At 44.1% G+C, this 18,105-nt stretch overlaps 1 protein-coding gene across 8 annotated transcripts in view; it reads right to left on the bottom strand.

The window, feature by feature from the left end:
• Nucleotides 1–18,105, bottom strand: part of NSF (N-ethylmaleimide sensitive factor, vesicle fusing ATPase) — a 108,754-nt gene that overhangs the window by 60,167 nt on the left and 30,482 nt on the right. For all 8 annotated transcript variants that reach the window (XR_013978548.1, XR_013978549.1, XM_080976676.1 and 5 more), the window contains exons 2-6: nt 15,636–15,721; nt 11,524–11,623; nt 8,678–8,717; nt 3,386–3,552; nt 529–636 (exon numbers count right to left, since the gene is read on the bottom strand). Coding sequence is in view for 6 of the 8 variants with exons in the window: in XM_080976676.1 (XP_080832802.1) it covers nt 529–636; nt 3,386–3,552; nt 8,678–8,717; nt 11,524–11,623; nt 15,636–15,721 (501 nt within the window). In the remaining 2 variants the exon portion in view is untranslated. The remainder of the gene's footprint in view (nt 1–528; nt 637–3,385; nt 3,553–8,677; nt 8,718–11,523; nt 11,624–15,635; nt 15,722–18,105) is intronic.

The following is an 18,105-nucleotide window of genomic DNA, read 5'->3' as shown; positions in this document are numbered from 1 at the left end:
ATATTCCTGACACATTTGGGAGGATTTCAGATTAATTCCTAGAAGCTTCTGGCGAGTCATACTCCATTTTTAAAACTCTAGGTATAGCAGTCTTCCATTATGTTCTGCGCCCCATTTCCTCTCTCTTCCTCTTTTTTTAAAGGATTGATTTGGTTGTTAAGTAGGATTATCTTGGCAGGGGTGAGATTATGGAATCATTCTAGCCTGACAGCCCAGGGTTGGGACTTTGCTTGTATATTTTGCAGAATGAAAAGGAGATACTAATCAGATGCTTGTTCCCCACTAATTAAGATGGGAAACGCATGTGTGAATAAGCCAATGCAGATCAGCATTTCTGTATCACTATATCCAAGATGAACCTAGGATACGGCCAAGGCTACAGTTGGTCCAGCACTGAGTGACAAGGTGCTCACAGAAAGTCCACAATCAGGGCACTGCCTCAGGATTAGTGGACTCTATTCACATATTCCATTTCCAATCATTGCAATTTACATTGAGGTAGCTAAGAAAGGGAGATCCAGTTCTTACCTTCTGTTTTTTCCCGGTGGCCGGCTCTCCTTTAAGGATACTGGGATCCATGGCTTCAATGTCCTTGACCAAGAGGCCAAAAAGCTTGTCGTTGAAGCTAAACACAAGCTGTGCAAACAAAGGGAAAGAAAATAAGGTTATTGAAACACTTGCCTGCATTTTCGTGGCTAGAGTGGCAGCCAACAAACAAATGAAGCTCCAGTGCAAGATTTATTTGGGTCCCTCCCTCCTAAGCCATCTCACCGGTCCAACAGCACAGCGAGGAGAGGCAATGCCTCCCTGCAAGCCAGACCTTTCAAGGACTGAAGTTTTCACAAAGGGAATGGAGCCTAGGCAAGGTAGATTGGACCCAGAAGCTCAAAAGGCTTCAGTTGCACCTCTAGCCTTTGCTGAAGCAAGTTGCTGATTGGAGCTCTCCATGGTTCTGAAACTCCTGGCTCTGTTTGCCCCATGAGCTCTTTCACCAGACCAAGGCACTTTTCCTCTCACAAGTCTGACCAAGTCCAACTGTGAATATCAAGCAGCACTTCTGTAAGACAATTCTCTTTGGGTGGACTTTTAACAATTGCCTAAGGTATATGGGATAATGCCTATATATAGGTAAAGGTAAAGGGACCCCAACCATTAGGTCCAGTCGCAGACGACTCTGGGGTTGTGACGCTCATCTCGAGAGAGCCGGGGTACAGCTTCTGGGTCATGTGGCCAGCATGACTAAGCCACTTCTGGCGAACCAGAGCAGCGCACGGAAATGCCGTTTACCTTCCTGCCAGAGCAGTACCTGTTTATCTACTTGCAGTTTGACGTGCTTTCGAACTGCTAGGTAGACAGGAGGAGGGACTGAGCAACGGGAGCTCACCCCGTCGCAGGGATTTGAACCACCAACCTTCTGATCAGCAAGCCCTAGGCTCTGTGGTTTAACCCACAGCACCACCCGTGTCCCTTCAATGCCTATATATATGTATATGTCATCCTGTTTTTACTTTTTTCTCACGTTATTGTTACAGTCATACCTTGGTTTTTGAACAGCTTCGTTCTCGAACGTTTTGGCTCCCAAACGGCGCAAACCCAGAAGTGACTGTTCTGGTTCGCGAACTATTTTTGGAAGCCAGCGGGGCTTCCAATTGGCTGCAGGAACCTCCTGCAGCCAATCAGAAGCTGAGCTTTGGTTTCCAAACATTTTGGACGTCGAATGGATTTCCGGAACAGATTCTGTTCGACTTCGAAGGTACGACTGTATTTGTCCCATATGGCTGGAATGAGGTGGGGCAGAAACTAAATAAATATTTTGTCAGTTTGGCAACTGGTAGACGCTGCCCACATTTTTTGACAATTCTGATCCTTTGTACTCTCTGTGTGTGGGAAGGGGAGTAATAAATTGATTTGAGGAGATGCACCCTACTACTTTCAATCTGTAACTTTGCCGAGGTACAAAAATGCTTTTTCTTGGGTAGTAAATCTGGTGCTTTGGCTTCTTAGAAATTAAGCAGAAGATTTTGAACCAAATCTTGTAGACTGTGTAATTCAGATTTAAAAGAATCATACTCTTAGTGTGTAAAAGAGAATGAAATGAATGAGCATGTCAATAGACCAGCCAGAAGGCTCTGATCAGGCTCCAAGATCCTTGGGTCTTTTGTCAAGCCTGGCTTTGACCTCCTTCACACATATATTCTCCTCCTATATACTAATAGAAAACTCATTCTTCAAATATGGATCTTTCTGCAGTCTAAATGGCACCAACCACAAACAAGAGGCACCAGACTCATGGAAGGCCAAAAATCTTTCGTAACATTTTTGGTTAAAAAGCCCAAGAGGGAGAAATAAATGACCACAGAATGCTGGCCAGCTGTAGGGCTTTTGGGAGGGGGGAGCACCAAAAAACCATATGAAAAGCATATGCTCTCTCCAGCCTCAAGGGTACTAGTGCAGAACCTAAAGATTCTTCTTTTTTTAATGCAACTCAGAATTTCAGCTTTCATGGTTCTCTTTTTTATCCTTCGTGGTTGCAGAAACTCTGCCTGAATATACAAGCTCATTATCCTGGGTCAAGAGCTCCTTGAATGGGCCTCTAAAAAAGAGCCTTGTCTAACGCTGGTCCTAAAAAACCCCACCTCTTTTCAAATACCGTATTTTTCACTCTGTAGGACGCACTTTGTCCCCCTCCAAAAATGAAAGGGAAATGTGTGTGCGTCCTATGGAGCGAATGCAGGCTCTTTGCCTTCAGCGATAGCAACGCGAGGCCTCCAAAGCGCAGAGGGAGTCTTGCTCTCCCGGCTTCAGCAAAAGGAACCTGAAGCATTTTGGAGCGCAGCGCGAGTTCCTGCTGAACTCCAAAGGCTTCAGGTGGCTATCCCTGAAGCCTTTGGAGTGCAGTGGGAACTCGGGCTGCGCTCCAAAGGCTTTGGGTTCCTTTCGTTGAAGCAGGAGAGCAAGACTGGCTTCAGCAGAGAGGGAGAGCTGCACAACGCCCCTTCAGTGAAGCGGGAGGAGAAATGGAAGGGGCTCCATTTCTCCTGCCACTTCGCTGAAGGGGCGCTGAGCAGAGAGGGGGAGAATTTTTTTCCCTTGTTCTCCCCCTCTAAAACAAGGTGCGTCCTATGGTCGGGTGCGTCCTATAGAGCGAAATATACGGTAAATCCTCAAAAGGGTCCAGTCTACAAAAAGTGTACAAGCCATCCACCTACAAACAACTCTTTTTATCATTTGCTGTCTAAAAGAAAGAGCGTGCAACTGATTTCTTTGCAAAGATTCGCTTTCTAATGAACTGCGGTTGGCGATTTGCAAGATTGGAGTAATCGAGTCCTCAGAAGGGAGAAATGGTTTCAACGCTAAGTGAAAATCGCATATAAAGACCACAAACCTGCTGCCCCACTGTGAAGGCCTGGTTGTTGAACTGCTGGATGAACTCAGCCGCCATTTTGTCAGAATCATACGGGTTGGAGTCGACACTCTTCTTCTGCAAGAAGTCTATCTCAATAGTCATCGTGCCGACGCACTGCTTGGTCTTATCAAAGTTATACACGGAAACTGTGTGGGAGGCAGGGAAAGCACAGACGTCAGCGGAGTGCTGAAGGATCTCAGTTCAGGTCATTTGCCAACATCCCCTTAAGAACCACGTCCCCAAAGAACATAGAAAGGGTCTTCAACAAATGCTTAAATCAACGAACACTTAACCAAGGAAATGGAAATGATGAATAATGGCAATGCCATTTTAATGTGATTATCAACTATTTTATGACCTTGTGCTGCAATGTACGGTGAGGCCTCCTTGGAGGGTATAAAAATGAACCAAGAGTATCTTGGCTGACTCTTAGTGCAGACCCAGGTCATCGAGCCTGAACTTCCACAACCGTCACCCACCATAAACCACCAATGGCAGAATTGGCAGCAACAGCAGTATATATGTTCAATGCTTACAATAATATTTCATTCTCTTGTTAATTGTGCTGTTTTAAATGTGCATTTTATACTCGACTTCCTTCAGTAATGTTTTATTTTGAAATCTTTAAGATAATATTTTAGTCACCTGTTAATTATGTTGCTTTGAATGTATACTTTATACAGCCATACCTCGGAAGTCGAACACCTTGGGAGTCGAACGTTTTGGCTCCCGAATGCCACAAACCCGGAAGTGAGCGTTCCAGTTTGCGAACGTTCTTTGGAACCCGAATGTCCGACGTAGGTTCCGTGGGGTTCTGATTGGCTGCAGGAGCTTCCTGCAGCCAATCAGAAGCCGCACCTTGGTTTCCGAACGTTTTGGAAGTTGAATGGACTTCCGGAACGGTTTCCATTCGACTTCCGAGGTACAACTGTATTCGACTTTATTTGGTACAGTACCGTTTTATTCTGGATTGTTTTATTTGATGTTTTTAATGTGTTGTAAAGTGCTTTGAGATTTTGTCTTAAAAATATAAAGCGGTATAGAAATGAGAATAATAATAATAATAATGAGCAGGAGCAGGAAACTCTCCTTGATTTTCTGGGTGCTCCTTGAGCCAAGCAGAAGCTCTGGTGCCTCCATAAGGGAAGCAACAAGGAGCAAAATTTCCGAAGTAAGCAGAAATCAAAGCATAATGAGCAACAGGGGTTATATATATTTTTCAAAAGTGCCTAAGCCATTAACTTTGAATTAGATTTCATGGTTGGTGACTATTAAGAGAGTGAAAACCACGAAATCAATATATCAGGCTGTTTCAGAGACAAAATGAACTAGTCTCATGGTCAATCCATTTTGGGTTTTGTTTTTAAGTCCGTCTAATTTTTGCAATTTCCCCCATAATATTGTGACAACAAAATAAAGCAGACCGGAGCCCTGCTTGCCTCCGCTAGAGAAGAAAAAAGAGGCACCCTGGTTTCTGTTTCTTGGGGACACTGAAGGGTGAGAGAAACAAAAATTTGACATCCATGCATCTACTTGATATATGCTTCAGCCCTCGGAAGCATAACGCCACCTCCATAATGCACACATGTTGTAAGCATCCAATTGGTAGGGGACAGTTTCCATGCTGCCTACAGGGAATTTGCTTCCTGGCACAAACCTCCAGAAAGAAACCTCTAAGTGGAAAGAGAATACAGTCATTACGCCTATGTGAGTAGTTCCCCGGCCTTCTCCTGCTCTTAGCAAAAATGATAAACATTGCAAGTTGGGACCGATCTTCTGTTTCTCGTTACAAGTTCCAATTATTGGAGATGCATCACAATGCCAACTGGGGCCTCTGTGCTCTCATTTTCAGAGTGAATGAGAATTAAGAGCCACACCAAAGATGCAGCTTATGTAATTACCACTTTAAGGCATCATTAATGACGGCACAGCTTTGTCTAAAACACCAGTACACAATGCCCAGTAGTGCTGTTAGTTTCATATTGCTGGGCAATGTACAAATTTACTTTTACTGCGCAATGCACGGTAACCCACAGCTTCCTGCTTCTTTAATATCCCTCTGCCCATCCCCAGAATTATACCAACTGCAACCTAGGTTTCCATTAACTTGTTTTTCCATTAACTTGTTTATCCAGCACTTTGGACAGTGCACGGCGATATCACTATTAAGAGTGCACCTTTTAGAACAGGGGTCAGAAACCTTTTCCAGCCGTGGGCTGGTCCACTATCCCTGAGACCTTGTGGGGGGCCAGACTGTATTTTGAAGGGGGGGGGATAATGAACAAATTCCTATGCCCCACAAATAACCCAGAGATGCATTTTAAATAAAAGGACACATTCTGCTCATGTAAAAACACACTGATTCCCAGACCGTTCGCGGGCCGGATTGAGAAGGCGATTGGTGGGATTGTGATGAAATTAAAAAGTTTTGGGAAATGATATACAATGAATTGAAGAAAATGTTCCATCTAACATTTGTTAAGAAACCTGAAGCATTTCTGTTAGGGATTGTAGGAAAAGACCCGCCAAGGAAGCTGAAAAATATCTTCATGTATGCGACAACGGCGGCAAGAGTCTTAATAGCACAAGGATGGAAGAATGAGGAAACCCTGACTAAAGAACTATGGCAAGAGAAACTGATGGACTATGTAGAATTGGCAAAATTGACACATAAACTATGGGACAAGAATAACTGTGACTTTAAAGATGAATGGGAACCTTTCACAAAGTACTTAAAGAAGCAACAAAGTGAACTGGACTCCTTGGCAGGCTTTGAATAAACACTCACAAACTTTTTATTGACAATAACCAGTCAGATAAATTAAGGATTTATACAATTTTGTAACATGCAGAGAGTAGCATCTGTAGAGAAACCAGAGACTGGAGCTGATGGAAGTCAGGGGTGAGGGGAGGGGATCCTTTTATGGGGGGGATGGGGGGAATTAAGGATGATATGTTTTAAGATAATATGTTTTGTTCAAATTCCTAATAAAAAAAATTATTTTGTTTTTTTAAAGAGGGGCGATTGGGCTGCATCCGGCCCACGGACCTTAGGTTGCCAACCCCTGTTTTAGAAGATAAGGGACAGGAGAGGGGGGAAGGTTTGACAACTGTCTCCAGGGCAGCACCACACATTTGCGTTTTTCTGTAGGAATATGCACAAAGCTGGGGCGCAGTTCAGCGTGTAGGAAGATAATAAATTCAACTATTTCACTGCATGGGAAAGTTACATGGTTTCCCAGCACTAGAACTAAGTGCCTACAGAGTGAATAAGGCATATACAGTGGTACCTCGGGTTAAGTACTTAATTCGTTCCGGAGGTTCGTACTTAACCTGAAGCACCACTTTAGCTAATGGGGCCTCCTGCTGCCACCGCGCCACTGGAGCCCGATTTCTGTTCTCATCCTGAAGCGAAGTTCTTAACCTGAAGCACTATTTCTGGGTTAGCGGAGTCTGTAACCTGAAGCATATATAACCTGAGGTACCACTGTACATTGCTCTGAGCAGATGTTCCATGCTTATTCCTATCCAAGAACACTTTGCATTTCTGCACACAGTCCTTTACTGGTATATTTTTTTATAACGTCATCCTCTTAGTCCTCTTATTTGCTCCTTTGAAGTTATCTTTTTTTACCCTGACAACATTCAGTTATATTTTTCAATTTCTGATCTCTCTGCGTCTTTTCACTTTCTTCTGGGTTGATAGCTCAAACTTAAGGTAATACTGGATTTCCCTTCCTCTCACCCCTCATTGCTGGTTCATCTGTTGTTGCTTCACCATCACCACCTCATAATTTAGATGTTCTGGTTTTTCTCTTTCTTTTGCTTCGAATATTTCTTCTGTTGGTAAAGTCTGTAGCTAGGTAAAGGGGACCCCTGACCATTAGATCCAGTCGTGGCCGACTCTGGGGTTTCGGCGCTCATCTCGCTTTATTGGCCGAGGGAGCCGGCGTACAGCTTCCGGGTCATGTGGCCAGCATGACTAAGCCACTTCTGGCAAACCAGAGCAGCACACGGAAACACCGTTTACCTTCCCGCCGGAGCAGTACCTATTTATCTACTTGCACTTCGTGCTTTCGAACTGCTAGGTTGGCAGGAGCAAGGACCGAGCAACGGGAGCTCACTCCGTCACAAGGATTCGAACCGCTGACCTTCTGATTGGCAAGTCCTAGGCTCTGTGGTTTAACCCACAGCGCCACCTGCGTCCCTAAAAGTCTGTAGCTACCCGCTGCTTAATCTGAGATTTGGACTTCTCTTTCAAATTCATTTGGCTCATTATTCAGTTTGCCCCTAGTTTCTTTCTCATTTGGATTATTTTAATTCTTTACTAGTTGCTTTAATCTTGGTCTCATCTTCAACCTTTTAATTCAGTTTTTAGTTGCTCTGCTCAACTTACTTATCCTGTTCATATGGTCATATTATTCCATTATGTATTTATCTTTGTTAATTCTCCTATCCTTTCCACATTTGGTGCTTTTCAATACAATCTTACGCACCTTTACTCAGAAATCCTATTTAATTCAATGGGGCTCGCACCCATTTAAATGGATACAAGATTGCCATTCATGTCAATAACTTTTAAATGTATTGATTCATTGGTTTCTTTGTTTCATTCTGCCTTGTTTTCATTGTTCATTTCAAAACCACAAATTCTGTTTTGACAGCATGGCATCTTTCCCCCCCTTTAACTGCTGTCTGTATTTGAAATGCACCACTAAAGGGGATTTAATCTGTTACATCTGTTTTTTCTTAAAAACAAAGAAACCCTGAAGACTTTTTGTTTCACTCGGCACATGCTAGCATCAGGTGGCAATCATTTATTTATTTTATATATTGCCTTTGATTTAGCTGTTAACAGGTATCCCAAAATAACAGCAACAAGGCTATAAGCCACTTTCATAAACAAAATATAGAAATGATTTGAGCAAGAAAAGTTAGTTACTTTTGACTCAGTGCAATCTACTGATACAAATACCTTTAGAAAAACAAAGTTATATACAGTTGTACCGAACACATTGGGAGTCGAACGTTCCAGCTCCCGAACAATCGAAAACTGGAAGTGACTGTTCCGGTTTTCAAATGTTCTTTGGGAAGTCGAATGTCCGATGGAGCTTCCATGGCTTCCAATTGGCTGCAGGAGCTTCCTGCAGCCAGTTGGAAGCTGTGATTTGGTTTTCGAACATTTCAGAAGTCGAACGGACTTCCGGAATGGATTCCGTTCGACTTCCAAGGTACGACTGTACCATAAACAAACTTACAGGAAAAACTTACCATCGATGTCTTGCCCGATGGAAAGCCCAGCCCATTTTCTCTGAAAGAGAACAAAAAGATGATAGATAGATAGATAGATAGATAGATAGATAGATAGATAGATAGATATAGGAGCTAGGGGGAAAAACATCTCTTCGTCACAACTAAAAACAAAATTTCAAAGCTGGAGGAAGGATATGCAATTTTTCGCAAGCATGCTACAAGTCATATCCTCAATAAGAGTTTATGACATTCACATGACTATAGCCTGTATGAGAGTCCGGACAGCATAGTGGCTAAAAGTTTGAGCTAATGTCAAGAAGTCGCTGTCACAGCTCTTTACTTTGACAGCCATCTCCCAAATACCCCACCCTATACGCAACGGGGGGGGTTAGACCACTGGCCTACCATACAAGGTTGTTGTTTGGACAAACAAAAAGATAATGTGATGTGTTCTGAATATGCTAAAGTGCCGTATAAAAGCTAGGTATTATATGCAGGTCCCCTGCCTTTTGAAGTGTTTTTGCCTCTAGCCTGCTGAGGAAGAGAGCAATGCCAAGCAAGCAAGTAGGTCTCAAGCGATTTCGTAGCCACATTTGTTCAACTAGGTTTGCGAATCCATAGCACGGATTATGCTACTCCATTGTTGCACTGACCACTGAACCCCTATCATATTCTGTTTATTGTTGCTTAGTCGTTTAGTCGTGTCCGACTCTTCGTGACCCCGTGGAACAGAGCACGCCAGGCACTCCTGTCTTCCACTGCCTCCCGCAGTTTGGTCAAACTCATGCTGGTAGCTTCAAGAACACTGTCCAACCATCTCGTCCTCTGTCGTCCCCATCTCCTTGCGCCCTCCATCTTTCCCAACATCAGGGTCTTTTCCAGGGAGTCCTCTCTTCATTCTGTTTAAAGCACTGCTAATTAACTTTAAAGTGAACTATGTCCTTATCTTTCAACTTGTTCTCGCCTCAAACTCTGCATGCATGCTTTATGAACCAGAAATTTCCACTTCCGTTTCTGAACTGTGTGCATTTCTGCCAACAGCTCCCTACATTTGAAATGGGGAGATCCAATCTGTTCAATGCCACCCACTTTAAGAAGGTGTCTCAAAACCTACTTCTTTCAGTTAGCACTTGCCAACACAATCTATATTTTTAGATTCCTCTCCAGGTTTTTTCTTCCTCTCTGTTGATTGCTTTGATTACCGGCATAAGCTTGTGAACAGGATTTCGATTTTAATTTTTTGCAAAATGCCTAGCTGTATTAGAAACTTAGTAGTTTTATTCAGATTGCTATTTAGCCTGACCCATCTAAGCCTTTTGATTAGGAACATGATCTCCTCATGGTGGTTCATCTTTATCTTCCTCACTCCTCAAGGCAGGGGAACAGAGGTTTTCCATAACACCTCCAGATGAGTCAGAGACAGAAACAAAGATTTGCAGCCTGGTCTCCCAAGCAAGCACCCTTACAGAGTTGTTGAATAAAAAAAGAAAAAACAGAGAGAAAATCCTCTTTTGCAATTCACAGCCCTGTAGGCTATTCCTCTTTTGCTGTTTTGTTGAAAGAGGAAAGGAAAAATCTCATCTAGCAGTTCACTCCCCAAGCTAGGCTGCACTTGATTCACAGGTTCAAAGTGTTTGCTGACACTGCAGGAGGTTCAGGGAAGCCAAGGAGATTAATCACACACTGCAAAGTGTTGCTGCTAAATATCCAGCGATGCTGGCGCTACAGTGGAGATTTGCAAGTACTGTACCAGATCACTGGGAGATTATTTAGCAGCAGCACTGCTTTCCCAGGGAAGCTATAACCCTCTGTTCCGCATTGCTTGTGTTTAAGAGGGCTGAAGCCATGGCAGGGGATCCAAGCAGAAGGCCAAAATAATTATTATTATTATTATTATTATTATTATTATTATTATTATTACCCTGCCCACTCTGGGCAGCTCCCAACAGAATACTAAAAACACTATAAAAGATCAAACATTAAAAACTTCCCTAAACAGGACTTTCAGATGTCTTCTAAAAGTCAGATAGTTGTTTGTTTCCTTGACATCTGATGGGAGGGCATTCCACTACTGAGAAGGCCCTCTGCCTGGTTCCCTGTAACCTCACTTCTCGCAGCGAGGGAACCATCAGAAGGCCCTCGGAGCTGGACCTCAGTGTCCGGGCTGAACAATGGGGGTGGAGACGTTCCTTCAGGTATACTGGACCGAGGCCATTTAGGGCTTTAAAGGTCAGCACCAACACTTTGAATTGTGCTCAGAAACATACTGGGAGACAATGTGGGTCTTTCAGGACCGGTGTTATATGGTCTCGGAGCAGCTGACTGATGGAATGCATCACATGACAGCAGCCATCCTTTCTGAGGAATGAGATAAGAGATACTTCATGGCTCTCTACTCTTAAACAATCTTGCTTTCCGCAGCGTGGTGTAGTGGTTAGGAGCGGTGGACTTGTAATCTGGTGAACCGGGTTCGATTCCCCGCTCCTCCACATGCAGCTGCTGGGTGACCTTGGGCTAGTCACACTTCTCTGAAGTCTCTCAGCCTCACTCACCTCACAGAGTGTTAGTTGTGGGGGAGGAAGGGAAAGGAGAATGTTAGCCGCTTTGAGACTTCTTCGGGTAGTGATAAAGCGGGATATCAAATCCAAACTCTTCTTCTTCCTTGCCACATCAGACCAAAAGGTGCTTCCAAGTCCAACACTCTGACTCCCCAACAGTGACTGACCAGATGTCCCTGGGAAGCCAACTTTAATATGCAGGTTTTGCATTTTTGCGGGTTAAAAAAACAACACACAGCCATAGCTTTTAGTATGAAGTTCCATTTCACTCTTGGCCAATCAAGCAATAAACAGTCAAAAACATACCTGTGGTAAACTGAAGGCGATGCTGCCTGGGACAACGGAGGAGTAAGTTCTTAGCGTAAAAATGTATTTGTGGTTCGGGGAGGTCTTCACAACTACATGCCTGCAAGGGGGAAGAGAAATGGACAAGGATTGCTACACCCCGTGCAGAAAGTTCCAGCATCAATCTTTGGCATCTCCCAGGTAGTGCTGGGAGAGAACCCTGCCTGAAATCCTGATAAGTAATATCCAAGGCAACACGATGACCAAGTACAACAACGCAATATCAATATAAGCTCTTTATATAATCTATACGAAACATTGAACAATATGAAATATATGAAATAAACATAGAGCCAATTTAACATAGGTCTTATAAGTCTCTGAAAGTCTTTGTAAACTATGCAAGTCTCTGAAAGAAGCAACAGGTCAGATTCTTATCTGATGAAAACAAGCCTTAAAGCTTTGTTTTTATGATGTCCAACGCTGCCGAAGTGGTCCGCAAGAAGACGTAGAGAACAGTGATTCCAGATATACCCACTGTTTCGTGAAATCCATCTTCAGCACGGCAGAATGTAGTCAGTCAATATCGAGCTGGCTGGGCCGACAGTCGGATTCAGTATAAAGCAGTTTCCCTTGGCCCAAAAGACCCTCAGATTGTTACAATATTCCTGCCAAATGCCCCCGCTTCCTTGGAAGCATCCCAACACAGAGAACATGTTCTTCAAGTCACAGTTATACAGTGGTGCCTCGCAAGACGAAATTAATTCATTCTGCGAGTTTTTTCGTCTTGCGAATTTTTCGTCTTGCGAAGCACAGTTTTAACGGTATTAACGGTTTTAAGAAAAAGGAAACGTTTTCGTCTTGCGAAGCAAGCCCATAGGGAAATTCGTCTTGCGAAGCAACTCAAAAAATGAAAAACTCTTCCGTCTTGCGTGTTTTTCGTCTTGCGAGGCATTCGTCTTGCGAGGTACCACTGTATAGTTTTTCTCATGCAGATTCTGGCTGTCAAGAAGAGCAACCGGTGTCCGTTCTGGACGCCTTGCCCTTGATAAAAGAGCAATCCCACGTGGGAAGGGCTCTTCCCATCAGATCTAGCAGCAGAACAAGTGACGGTGTACAACCCAGGAGGACAGGGCAGCTTCCTGCTACACAGTTCTTCCCTCAAGGATATGCACATTCAAGAAAGAATAAGGGAATTCCATATAGCTTACAAGGCTGGGATCCAAACTATCTGCATGGTGACTCTATTAAAATCCTTCAGAAAAGTTAGTCGTGACTAACTTAAGCCCCACCGATTTCAATGGGAACAAAATGCAACAAACTCATGAGCACATCTCCTGTGATTTCTTTTCACAGATCTGAGGGGGTTTCTTTTTTCTTGTTCCGCCGCTTTTCCACGGTTAAACCCGCTGGTTACTGCTGAATCAGGACAAACATCTATCTGCAGAAAACCTGATCAATGTCTTTTCCTCGATTCAGTAGTAAACAGCGGGTTTTCCTGGGGAAAGCGGCAGGACAAAAAAAGATTAAAAAGTCTCGGACCCGTGACTGGAAATCGCAGGACAAGTGGAATCGTGGTTGAGCCCATAATCTGTATCCAATCCACACAGGTTTCAGCTTTAGGGCGTGCCTGAGCAGGTAGTTTTCTGCAGGGCAAATATCTGTTTCAGGGATTTTACCAGCGTTGGTCTGCAGTATAAATGAAATGTGAATGTCAGCCTTCACGGTTGCAGAGAAAACCTGGGAACTCAAAGGAAGCCACAAATGTACATACACACGTCTCCACTGACTCATAAGGAAGAGTGCCATAAACAGTGTTCTCTCACTAATGTACAGAAAAAGCAGAGTTTCCCATCCCTTACACCGGTTACCATGGGAGCGTCCTCGTCTTTTCCGCCACCACGCTCCCTCCACACGGGCCTTTCTAATCCCAAATGTGACAGGTGCTGAAGAAAAACCATCCATGTAGTCGCTACAAATGAGACTGTGATGGAGAACGATATGCATTTCTCAGCACCGATGAACATACATGGTTTCACAATCGGCAAAGTTACGAGGTCCCAGCTGATACCTCGCTGTCGCCACAGAAGGAGGAGTTGGTGCTGAGCGCCCACAGTGGGGCGAGGGAGGACAGTCCCCCCGGGGGGGGGGGTGAAACCTAACTCCCAGATTCCCAGCTTTCATTTTAAAAAACAAAGGTGTCTCTAGCTGTTGTAGAACCCGAGGTACGAGACAAAAGGTGCAGACACAATTCTTCTCATTTTAAGGTGAGAAATTAGCTAGCTCTCACCTTCCGTGTTTTACTACCCCTCCCCCCCATGGGGGGGAACTGCTGATGCCCATCACACTCCTTCTTGTTAGTGTAATAATAAAATTTAAGGTCTTATATATATAATAGGTAAAGGTAAAGGGACCCCTGACCATTAAGTCCAGTCGTGGCCGATTCTGGGGTTGCGGTGCTCATCTCGCTTTATTGGCCGAGGGAGCTGGCGTACAGCTTCCGAGTCATGTGGCCAGCATGACTAAGTCGCTTCTGGCGAACCAGAGCAGCGCACGGAAACACCGTTTACCTTCCCGCTGGAGCGGTACCTATTTATCTACTTGCACTTTGATGTGCTTTCGAACTGCTAGGTTGGCAGGAGCAGGGACCGAGCAACAGGAGCTCACCCCGTCACAGGGATTCGAACCGCCGACCTTCTGATCAGCAAGTCCTAGGCTCTGTGGTTTAACCCACAGTGCCACCCACGTCCCTATATATATATATGTTCATAAATGTACCAACCAAGCACGTACAACCCAGCACAGGAAGACCGACTTGAAACCATTTTGACTCCCAAACTGACCAAATGTTTTCTCTGCAAGGAGGGAGGGGGTCAGGGAGCCTTTCCATTGTCTCAAGAATTGGGAAATCACCATCTCAAAGGGTGACAGACTACCAGGAAAGGCAATCAGATAAGGCATTATCAGATAACCTGGTAAACAGGAAAAACATGTATCTGAAGAAGTGTGCTTGCACACGAAAGCTCATACCAAGAACTAACTTAGTTGGTCTTAAAGGTGCTACTGGAAGGATTTTTTTTATTAGGAAAAACAACAACATTCAAATTTCTGTTGTAGACCACCTTTTCTGTAGTATGTATGTATGATGTATGGAGGGGTGGTCTTGAGCTCCAGGGCAGGGAATCTAAAATGTCTATATAAGGGCAGGCACACCTCGGTTCTGGGTCCTCCTCCTTTCCTGTGTGTGAGGGGAACACCTTGTTGCAACAGATCAATAAAGATCAGGCTTACTAGCTTCTCAATATTCTCTGGTTGGCCTCTGTTATTTTCTCCTACCAACAGGGAACCCACGTAAGGACTCTATATGGGCTCTTGGATACCCCATAAGGGGGAAAGTGCAGATTTTGTTTACAACATTAGACAATAAAGGACAGAGGTCTGTGAGGGGGCGAGACCATGAAATTTGCAGTGTTGTGTCCAAGCATCCTCTGTGCCTCCAAGTCACATTCTCACATCACACAGGCAGCTGTAACTGGGTTAGAGGCACCTATGTCTCTCAGGGAATATTTTTGGTGTGGCATTGCCTTCTGCAAAGCGGAATCGTTCCTAACAAAAGGCGCCACCTCAAATCTCCACTAGAAGAGATTGGAGTCATTCTGAGCGGTAGACCTTTAGACTAATGAAACTGCAAATGCTTAATTGTTCGCTTTCAGGAAACATAAACACACATTTGCACCTGAAAGCTTTTTACTATGCCCTGTGGCTGGCAGGTTATGAGTGTTCCACTTTTATGAGGCTCAGGCTGCATTTTTCATTGGTTTATTGCTTGGAGCAGGTAATTGTTTTAGATTTATGTCATTAATTCATGAAGTGCCTTCTATTCTAGTAAGAGAAGCAATCTAAAACAACAACATTTGAATGACTGTTTTTTGGCAACATTCCACCTTTAGGGGATCGGAACCTAGGAGCAATATATTGCCCAACCAGCCCAGACAACATCCTGCAATACTCTGGAGATGAGCTACTAAAGGCTCTAGGAAACAGTAGGTTCCTGTAAATTATTTCCCCCCAGTCACCGCAAGAAAAGGCAAATTCTCCATTAATGTGTGAGGATAATAACCACCAAAACTTACAAGCCAGACTGAAAGTCCTTTTCGTTGACCACCGCACAGTTGCTTAAGGAGAGTTCGTCCGTGGGACATCTCGCAGCTTGCATAGTCTGTGAGGGAATCAGAGAAGACGCGAGGAAAGGTCAGAGCGGCAAGACATCATAGGACATGTATACAAGATGGCTTTGCTCTCTAAGGTCCACATTTTAATTAGCCGGAGGGAACAGGAAAGGCAAATCAGCTGCTTATAACTTGCTTGGCATTCAGAATACTAGTACAGCGGTACCTTGGTTCTCGAACTTAATCCATTCCAGGAGTCCCTTCGACTCCTGAAACCATTCGAAAACCAAGGTGTGGCTTCCAATTGGCTGCAGGAGCTTGCTGCACTCAATCGAAGCCGCGTCGGAAGTTTGGCTTCCGAAAAATGTACACAAACCAGAACACTTACTTCCAGGTTTGCAGCATTCGGGAGCCAATTTGTTCAGGAGCCAAGCCGTTCGAGCACCAAGGTACCACTGTACTCTAAAGCAGCGGTTCTCAACCTGTGAGTCCCCAGATGTTGTTGGACTACAACTCCCATCATCCCTGAGCTCTGGCCTTGCTAGCAAGGGGTGATGGGAGTTATAGTTCAACAACATCTGGGGACCCACAGGTTGAGAAAGGCTGCCTAAGGGGACACCTCCGCAGAACAAACATGTTAGTTGTGCATGTGGGAACTTGGTTCTGAGAACACTCATAACGTAGAGGATGAAGAAAACTGATCAGACGGAGGAAGCAAAGCTGTGTAATAATAAATAATAATAATTTTATTATTTATACCCCGCCCATCTGGCTGGGTTGTGTCGCTTTAGAACGAGACTCTCATGACTGTATGGCTTCACCATACAAGGGTCCTTATACATTGAAAGCCAGCACATCAAGGAAGAAAAGAAAAAGGCCAACCTTTCCTTTTACTACTACTACTACTAATACTACTTATTGTGGGACGCAGGTAGTGCTGTGGATTAAACCACAGAGCCTAGGACTTGCTGATCAGAAGGTCGGCGGTTTGAATCTCCACGGCGGGGTGAGCTCCCGTTGCTCGGTCCCTGCTCCTGCCAACCTAGAAGTTCGAAAGCACGTCAAAGTGCAAGTAGATAAATAGGTACTGCTCTGGCGGGAAGGTAAACGGCATTTCTGTGCGCTGCTCTGGTTCGCCAGAAGCGGCTTAGTCATGCTGGCCACATGACCCGGAAGATGTACGCCGGCTCCCTCGTCCAATAAAGCGAGATGAGCGCCGCAACCCCAGAGTCGGTCACGACTGGACCTAATGGTCAGGGGTCCCTTTACCTTACTACTACTACTACTACTACTACTTATTATTATTATTATTCAGATTTATATACCACTCTTCATCAAAAGATCCCAGGGTGGTTCACAAGACAAAAATACAAGACAAAAGCACAAATAAATAGTTAAAACAGAAACAACGGAACAAAACAACCTCTCCTCCCACAAACACGTTTTAAAGGCTGTAGAATATTAATCAGCCAAGGCCTGGTTGAAGAGCACATTGCCCAACCTGCCCAGATAGTGGTTTTGATTAAGACATCTATCACATCGCGTTGCTCCTTAGTAATTTGGCAAGTTCAGAATAGGCGGCTCTAAGGTCCAACAGTTGTCTAGGAATATCTTTGTAAATTTCAATTCTTCTGTCCAAAATATCCAGTGACTTTCCGTAGTGTAGGCCCAAAATCTTGTCCCTTTCCTCCTTTGATCTCAATGTTATCAGGCAGTCTCTGGGCCTCTCCTTTTTTATAAATCTTCCAAGCCTGAAAGCTGACACAATTTTAAAATCCTTTTCCTCTAAATTCCAAAACTTGGAGAATTCTTTAGTTAAAAACTCAGCTAGGTTTCCTTCTTCTGCTTCTTGTAGCGACCTAATCCTCAAATTATTCTCACGATTTCGCAGTTCTATCATAGAAAGATAAATCTGATGTTCCCCTACTTGTTTGGTGAGTGGTCTTACCTCTTGTTCTAAATTTTCTAATTTTTGTCTGGTATCCTCAGCCAATTTCCGATTTTCTGCTGTGGCCTCCGTCAACTGTCCAATTGCCTGTGTGTTCTGTGCCACTTGTCCAGTTAATTTATTTAGGCATTCTGTATTTTGGTCAATCTTGGCTGTTTGCTCATCTGCTTTCTTGTCCAAAGCTTCCAATTTTTCAAAAATTTTCTCTAAAATAGAAGCAGATGCTCCTGAGGCCATATCTTCCAATTGTAACTGCTCTATTTCTCCCTCTTTTGCCTGTGACAAGGCAACTTCTTCTACTTCTGAAGGCAGAGTAGGTACAGATGATCTACGTGTCTGTGAGGCTGAGGTTAGAGTTGTCAAAGTTGTTTGTCTAACTCTTCCTCTTCTTCTTGTGCCACTCATTCCAACGTTATCTATCAGTCAAGGTCACACTGAGTTATTCCCATGGGAATAGAGAGGCCCAGAGAAAGCAAGCAGCCGGGG

The sequence above is a fragment of the Podarcis pityusensis genome (assembly GCF_964106645.2).
Source record: "Podarcis pityusensis genome assembly, chromosome: 13".
Classification (NCBI taxonomy): Eukaryota; Metazoa; Chordata; class Lepidosauria; order Squamata; family Lacertidae; genus Podarcis; species Podarcis pityusensis.
The sequence above is the reverse complement of the archived record's forward strand: the minus strand, read 5'-3'. Positions and strand labels throughout refer to the sequence as shown.